This window comes from Pseudorasbora parva, chromosome 3, assembly GCF_024679245.1.
Source record: "Pseudorasbora parva isolate DD20220531a chromosome 3, ASM2467924v1, whole genome shotgun sequence".
Classification (NCBI taxonomy): Eukaryota; Metazoa; Chordata; class Actinopteri; order Cypriniformes; family Gobionidae; genus Pseudorasbora; species Pseudorasbora parva.
Window position 1 is genome coordinate 62,033,408 of NC_090174.1, and position 8,769 is coordinate 62,042,176.

The 8,769-nt window shown below is 37.2% G+C and overlaps 2 protein-coding genes across 3 annotated transcripts in view; both read left to right on the forward strand.

Annotated features, from left to right (window-relative positions):
- ggnbp2 (gametogenetin binding protein 2) overlaps positions 1–4,034 on the forward strand; it is a 44,563-nt gene extending 40,529 nt beyond the window's left edge. For both annotated transcript variants that reach the window (XM_067439723.1, XM_067439724.1), the window contains exons 13-14: positions 1,705–1,917; positions 3,299–4,034. In XM_067439723.1, coding sequence (XP_067295824.1) covers positions 1,705–1,917; positions 3,299–3,475 — 390 coding nt within the window. In that variant the 3' untranslated portion in view covers positions 3,476–4,034. The remainder of the gene's footprint in view (positions 1–1,704; positions 1,918–3,298) is intronic.
- Positions 4,035–5,137: 1,103 nt separating this feature from the next.
- dhrs11a (dehydrogenase/reductase 11a) overlaps positions 5,138–8,769 on the forward strand; it is a 45,277-nt gene continuing 41,645 nt past the window's right edge. Inside the window, exon 1 of the mRNA XM_067439727.1 lies at positions 5,138–5,464. Within this exon, the coding sequence (XP_067295828.1) occupies positions 5,330–5,464 (135 nt within the window). The 5' untranslated portion in view covers positions 5,138–5,329. The remainder of the gene's footprint in view (positions 5,465–8,769) is intronic.

Below are 8,769 nucleotides of genomic sequence, written 5' to 3' on the forward strand. Positions count from 1 at the left end.
GTCATACGGCGATCGGTCTGCACCGCGCCAATGCATCTCGAACAAGCCTTCCATCAACAATGGGCAAATGTTGTTACTATTAATGCACATGGCTTTACAATCCCACATCGGCATCAAAACAGCGAATTCAACGCATTCGTGCAGCTCGTTGTACTTTGTATAGACAGAGATTACAATCGAACCGCTGTTAGCTCGATTAGCTGCTATTTCAAAAATGGTGGTCACAAGTTTGTGCTGGTCTTGTTGGTCACGGTAACCCCGCCTCCAGCCGCCAACGCAAGCGGTTCTTACTTCTAGCCCAGCAATGTTTCGGTGCTACTTAAGAACCACTTTTCCTGCTTCAGAGCTGGTGCTTTGGCTGTGGAAAGACAAAGAACCGATTTGAAACTAGGCTCTGGCTACGCACCAGCACTGCCTTGGTGGAAAAGGGGTATATGTGCTTCGAAAGGGAGGGGTGGGTGGTTTCAACCTCAACGCTAGAAATATTTAGTACAGTATATTTCAAGTGCTTTCACTTCATCAATAATATGCCAAGTGTTGTCTTTAAAACGAGACCAACCCTCTGTATTCCAAAGCATTCTTGAATTACAGCCATTTAAGTTTGGACAATTCATATTTATTATTGGATCATTTGATTATTTCAGTCTTGATTTCTGAATAAATCTGATCAAATAATTAATTCTCGTTTTTTTTTTTGAAAATGTAACTTTTAATTTCAGTTTTAGTAGAAATATGTTTTCAGTGCATTGCTGTTTGTTAGTGATGCATGACAGACAGAGGTGGACAATGACTAAGTGCATTTTCTTAAGGACACTTTTGAATATCTGTACTTTACTTGAGTATTATGTTTTCTGGAAACTTATGACTTTAACTTCACTACATTTCAAAGACAAATATCGTACTTTTTACTCCACTACATTTCTATTAAGGTATTTAAAGTCAAAAGTCGTTTCTTTTGCAGCTTTGAAAGTCAGTGGATGATTTTTTTCTTCTTTTAAAGGTGTTTGGGTTTTTGCAGAAAGCCTTTCAGGAATCACTCTTGTAGAGTCTTGTGGAGTTCAACGATTTCACAGCATTTATTTAAACACTGATTTATAGTTTAGAGCAAAATGGAAGAAGACCGATGTCAAAATGCTCATTTTGCTGAATATTCACATAAACAGTGTATTGGATCCGTGCATTCGGCCTTAAAGTGACAGCAGCTTTGTAACTTTTCTACAAGTATTTAAATGAGTTTAAGTTAGTCGTATGCTAGTGTGTCAGATGGAGCGTCACTGACTGGCTTAAACCATGATGGCATAATGTGCATTTATACAACTATAATAAAATAATGCGCTGACATTAAGAAGGAAATTTACTTTTGATACTTAAGTACTTTTGAAAACAAATACTTCTGTACTTTTACTTGAGTAAAAATCTGTTTTTACAACTTTAACGGAGTAATATTTGACCAATAGTACTTGTACTTTTACTCAAGTAATGAAGTTGTGTACTTTGTCCTTCTCTGATGACAGACGTGATTACTGAAGTTATGCTCTCTCTCATAGGCAAGCGGAGGGTCAATTAATTAATTCTCGTTTTATGGATAAATTAACTTTAATTTCAGTTTATATAAATATATATAATAAATATATTTTCAGTGCATCGCTGTTTGTTAGTGACGCATGATAGACGTGATTATTGAAGTTGTGCTCTCTCTCATAGGCGTCTAAAGCGGAGGACGAGTGTGTATCGGATGGCAGCAGGAGAGGAGTCGAGTCTTCATCTCCTTCACCACATCTGTGCAGAAGCAAAGAAACTCCGTGTGAATCTTTAGCGAGCTTCAGCCATCATGTGAGCAGCAGCAGGCATTGCCACAGTCATCCTCTCCAGCCTGACTCCTGCATACAGGCCAACAAGAGCTTAGTGGAGCTACTGGTGAGTCTCATACCACAATACAAGTACTGTCAAGTCTTATTCATATACTACATCAGGCGTTCCAAACCCGTGAGACCTTTGGTCATCTTCAGAACAAGAAATCTGAGAGCTGTTCATTTTGACAGCAAATTTTGACTAAAATGCCATTTAGTTTTATACCCCATTTGCACTAGCCTGATGCGGTCATACTCAATTCCAGTCAGAATATGAGTCTGATGCTCCATTGGGCTGTAATTATGGGGCGTGTTTCAACCGAACCAGGAAAGATCTCAATTGGACAGACCAACAACCAATCAGAGCAGCGGAGCGACGCATAACGTTAGTTGTCAAACGTCAACAGAGCTCAACTGCACTGTGTTGCCAAGTCCGCATTTCCGCGGGTTGTTTTCTATGTCCGCGGTTTGAAGCGACTATTGTGATATATAGACTCATGAGTGCGAATTTTATCAGGCAACCTTGCCAAAATAACACATTTTACCCCCCAAACGCCTTTTTTTCCCCGGAGAACCCCCCGAGAAGCCATTTTTTAGGGCTAGTATTTGGCGGGGTTTGTTGTAAAAACTTGGCAACCCTGTCTGCACGCACGCTGGAATAAACGATTTTTGCCGGTGTTGTAAAAAAGTAGTTTAATGATACCCAGAGAGCTTACCCAACATGATCATTTCAGAGAGAAATAGTGAAGGTGATGCAGATACAAACAAGCTCTCCGTTTAGGTTTCAAACAAATATAATCAGAGCCCCTTTGATGACGAGATGATTACGGTACTGTTGATCATCTGTCCATCATCGGCTAAAGCCCGCCCTGATGATCTCATTGGTCAGTTTCTGTTGATCATCTGTCCGTCATCGGCTAAAGCCCGCCCGGATGATCTCATTGGGCAGTTTCTGTTGATCATCTGTCCGTCATCGGCTAAAGCCCGCCCAGATGATCTCATTGGTCAGTTTCTGTTGATCATCTGTCTGTCATCGGCTAAAGCCCGCCCGGATGATCTCATTGGTCAGTTTCTGTTGATCATCTGTCTGTCATCGGCTAAAGCCCGCCCTGATGATCCCATTGGTCAGTTTCTGTTGATCATCTGTCTGTCATCGGCTAAAGCCCGCCCTGATGATCTCATTGGTCAGTTTCTGTTGATCATCTGTCCGTCATCGGCTAAAGCCCGCCCTGATGATCTCATTGGTCCAAACAGTTTCAGTCACACTAATTACAATTTTTGGCTAAAAATTTACTGAATCGTTTCGGATCGTATCGTTCTAAATGAACCAATATCTTCCTTGAATCGTATCAACAACCTCAAATCGTGATACGAATCGAATCGTTGTTAAAATGAATCGTTACACCCCTAATTGATATTGTTGTTTTTTGTCTAATGTCTCTGAACAGAATGAATCTGAAGTGACCTCGGATGACGAGAACTGTCTGACACAGGACGAGATCCAGTCGTTCGTGGAGGAGAACAAATCCTTCTACCGCACACGAGACCAATACAGACAGCACCTTAAAGATCGCTTCACCAAATATTGCCGTGGAGAATGGCGTCCCACCACCAGCGTCAGCTAGACTAACACACACGCACTAACACACACCTATTTTTATAGACCGTGGAAACACTCATGATCACTGCTGCATTGTTGCTTTTTCCAGGCACGATTTGGGGAATATGAAATGGGTAAAAAATCAATTTCTGCGCTGTATTTGATTTTTTTGTGTGTGTGGGTAAAGTTACACGTCTTTTTCGCATCTATACACACGTCTTCCCCTTCAGGCTCCTCCTCTTTCACTCTCAACCAATCACAGCTGGCGTTGTTTTCCTTTCTCTCTTGACATGTTGATCAGGAACACCGTTATTAAATTGATAATGGAGCTTGCAGGCCTCGGCTGTAGGGTTATAGACGTCGGTAGTCTTAATGTATTGTTTGTGAATCATTTCTTTGTTTTTGTTTTTTTCCTCCCAGATTGTTTCTCTGACTGTGACAATTTTAGTGGCGAGAATTGTACCGATAAATGTGTACAGAATGATCTGAATAAAAAGATTTTACAGGAAGATGAGAACATCCGTTGGATGTGATGTTGAAAGCAATGTGCAAAATTTACAAAATAAAGATTATTTATTAATATGCATCAGATTTGAGTGTTTCATGTCTCTTGGGTTTTTATTGTAATATCTAATTTGGCTAGCATATCAAATATGACTTAAGTTCTCGTGATCAAACCGCTTGTTTGATTTTTTTAACCTTATGTTAGATCCTTAAGCCTTGATAAATGTTAAAATTATAGTCAGACACTAGATGGCGTGTTTTGTTTCCTTCTCGTGCTTTATTAAAATTCAGAAAATATAAAGTAAACTGACAAACAAACTATCTAAATTTGAGATTATATATATATATATATATATATGTGTGTGTGTGTGTGTGTGTGTGTGTTGTAAAAAACGATCAAATCATTTAAAACCTTTGTTTTGGTTTGCTGAGCGAGCGAGAGAGAAAGAAAGAAAGAAAAGGTGTGTGTGTCAGTGACTGCAATAATATTGTGGTCAGTGCTTTGTTCGGTTCGTTATCATGTTCAATAGGCCTATACATTTTAATGACTTTTTATTAGTAGTTAGTTATTTTATCATAATTAACATTAAACGCTTCACGTGCATCATTGTGACATAATGTCACATTATGAGCGGTTTTAAAAGTATCGCGTTTGAGTCAGAAGACATTCGAGTACAATAATTACAGTGAGCGCTGATGAGTGAAGACAAATAAACGCGCGGGCGGCGACAGCAACCTGAGACTTATCGATTCTTCGGACGTTAATAATTAATTGCGGGGATTGTGTGTGTGTGTGTGTGTGTGTGAGGGGGGGGGGGGGCATGTTTTTGTGACATGAGGACATAAATGTGTATAATGACATGGATAAGACAGGTATTACAAGAGAGGGCGAAATATGAGGACATTACCCATGTCCCCACTTCAAAAGGCTTATAAATCATACAGGAGGAATTTAAAAAAAAAAAATGTAAAAATGCAGAATGTTTCCTGTGATGGGTAGGTTTAGGGGCAGTGTGTGTGTGTGTCTGTGTATGTGTGTGTGATGGGTAGGTTTAGGGGCAGTGTAAAGGGATAGAAAATACGGTTTGTACAGTATAAAAACCATTACGCCTATGGAATGTCCCCATATGTCGTGGGTGTGTGTGTGTGAGCGGCAGAAGATCAGGGAGGATTTGTTCCCGCCCTAAACACACACACACACACACACACACACACGGACTGACTGATCCAGAGACGGGCTGTTATTACTGAGCACAGACACAAAGTAACAGTTCAGAACGTTCAGTGATAGATTGTTTCATTCCGACGCGGTTTAGAACTCTTTGTTACTCTGTGACATCACTCGTGCGGCGGCCACTGTGACGCACCGCGTCTGATGATGGAGCGCTGGAAGGGGAGAGTCGCGCTCGTTACCGGAGCGTCTGTCGGGATCGGTGCGGCGGTGGCTCGCGCGCTCGTGCAGCACGGCATGAAGGTGGTGGGGTGCGCGCGCAACGTGGACAAAATCGAGGTAAGTTGAACGATTTTAAAGCGAGTTGTTCGAGCTCAAAGGCCTCGTAGCTGTGGTGCTACTTGTGTTAGCTCACTGCAGATCATTCACGAGGAGCTTCAGTCAAAACTGTTTTTTCCCCAAAGGAGACTTTATTTCTGATTGGAGTGCGTTTATTTTGCGGGAATAACACTTCATTGATCGATTGACTGAGGGGTATTGATAGATTTCGCCCCGCCCACTTTACTCCTCAATCACCTCGATCTCTTCTATTGACACTAGTATCACATGCAGCGTTGGGTGTAACTATAGTTACTACACTGTAAACACATTTTTGTTGGTTTAACTTAAAAAAGTAAGTAACCTGGTTGCCTTAACATTTTGAGTTCATTGAAATTAAAAATTTGAGTTGATACAATGAAGGAAATTTGTTTAATAAATAGAAACTCAAAATATTATTGTATCTGAACCACATAAAAAATGTGATAAATCATGAAAATAGCACTATATGGCATGTTTCTCTGCGTCATCAGAAATAACACACACAATTACCCAATATGCTTACAAAATCTGTTAATAATATTTTTTACAGTGTATGTAATTCAATTATTTTTCCCTTGAAAAAGTAAAGTAAGGGATTACTTTTTGTGTAATTTAATTACTTCACATATCAGCAAAGTGTATAGACTGTAGAAACATTAGCCTATTCATAATCCAATTGTGGAATTAATATCAAAACATTAAAATACATGTTTTTATCTGTCCTTCAATCTCACGTGTAAAACTGGTCAGTTAATAAGAATAATTGATGTAGTTTTATATTTTGTATTTGAATGAATGTCTAATGAATGTCACTTAACCAGTCGATGTTGATATGGGATTTAGAAAGTAATAAGTAATTAAATACTTTTTGGAGAGAGTAATTTGTAAATAAAAAAATTATTTAGAAAAAAGTTAATTGTAATTAAAATTTTGAGTTAATACAATGACATATTTTTGAGATTCGACAACCTTTATTAAAAGATTATTAAAAGATTTTGTAAGCATATTGGGTAATTGTGTGTGTGTTTTATTTCTGATGAGGCAGTGAAACATGCCAAATAGTGCTATTTTCATGATTTATCACATTTTTATGTGGTTCAGATACAATAATATTTTGAGTTTCTATTTATTAAACAAATTTCCTTCATTGTCTCAACTCAAATTTTTAATTTCAATAAACTCAACATTTTAAGGCAACCAGGTTACTTACTTTTTTTAAGTTAAACCAACAAAAAACAAAACAAAATTTACAGTGCAGTAATCTAATTATACTATTGAAGATGTAATTAATAACTAGTAATTAATTACTTATTTTTTGAGTAACTTACCCAGCTCTGATCATATGCAATCAAATTTATGCATAATTTACTAGTTCGACGTTTAGATTAGTATGATGTTGAGTTATTAAAATATAATGGTACTTGATTTTTTCCTCCGTGAAATGAACATTTCGTCACTATTTTCTCACCTTGGTGTCACTAAAGTCGAAGGCTGTTGACAAGAGGAGAGTTATGAAGAAGCTCAAATCTATTATATTAACATTTTGTCACTATTATCCTCCTGAGACCCAGTAATAGACTTTTGTCCACTGTACACTGTAAAAAATTATATGTTCAATAAGTTATGACAGCATATGTTTTTACATTGTTTTAACTCATCAAAATAAGTTAAGCAATGTTAAACTTGTTTTTATTAGTTATACAAGACGTAACTCATTTTTTTAAAGTCAGTTTAACATCATTTAAGTTGAAGTAACTTAAACATCCAAGTCGATTGTACTGGAAAAGTTCAAAATTCGCCTTTTTTCCCCACACTGTAGTGGACATTATATTTTAGTGAGTTTCTCTGACGTCACACACGTCCATGATTTGAGTCCGGATGTCCTTATAGAGCACATTCAGGGCTTTGCCCAGAGACCAAATGTTTGGAGGTGTCACCAGGACATCAACAACTTCTTGGACTTTTAAAATGGCTGACATTAATGTATGTAATTTAAATCTGATTAATTTTCACATTGTTTTTTATCAATCAACATCTCATTAAAATGCTTTGGGGTTTCTAATTAAAGCAGGATTTTTTGTTACAAAACAGGGCATTGATTTTATAAATATCCACTGACATAAATCATGTTTATCAGGCATTTTGGAGACACAAGAAGTAAATAGGGAAATAAATTACATATCAATATTCCTATGAATTATTACATATTATTATTAAAATGTTGCCAATTATTACTCCCATTATTACTCTTCTTTTTTCATTACATGTTGCATCAAGAACACATTAATATGCAAATTAGATGCAGTGTATCTATACATTGTATTGAATGGGAAAATCCAAGTATGGCCATTTTACCCACATATTGCATAAAGTAAGATGGTATATCAAAGCATTCAGTTATATCTTTATAACATAGCTCAGAATCATCTTTAAAAAAAGTTTGTTTTAAAAAATCCTGAAATTTAAAAATGTATTCGTGAATTAAAAATAAATCCCATTGTTTTTGCCTATAGCTGCAATTTAATTTCATTAAACATCTGTGTCAACTACAGAGGACATGACATAACATACAATATAATTTTTCAAAAAAATAATGTGTCCATTTGTTTCTTATGCTCTAAACAATCTAATGGCATGAAAAAATACAACATTTCTGGGTCCCAGGAGGGTCTGATTAATATTCATAGTCACTGAAATTCTTCCAAACATTCAGTCAGATGGATTTAGAGACATGACGATGAGTAAATGACACTATTTTCAGATTTTGCGTGATAATATTCTGGGTTAAAGGGACAGTTCACCTAAAAATAAAAATGCTATCATCGTTTACTCACCCTCATGTTGTTTCTGTTGAACACAAAAGAAGATATTTTAAAGAATGTTGACGTCACCCATTGATTTTTTTTCCCCTTCTATGTAAGTCAATGGGTGCTGCAAACTACAAAATACTAAAATTATTCATTATTTTGTGTTCAACAGAAGAAATAAATTCATATAAAGTCTAAAATAGGGGTGAGAGTTTTAATTTTGGGGGTTGAACTGTCCCTTTAAGAACTCTCGGCAGTTATTAGGTAAGTGTCCCTTTAAGAATGTATCGCTGCAACATTCCTCAGCCCTTCCTCACCGGCTGTCAATCAATGAATAATGTCTTGTCAATCATTAATCATGTGTTCAGCCTCGCCCGTGAGTTCTCAAACGGCTCCAGGGGTTGTGAATATGATATAATATAAGTTCTGCTTTGCTTGTGTGTCTTTAAACTGAAGCGAAGAGTTATTTCCTCACTG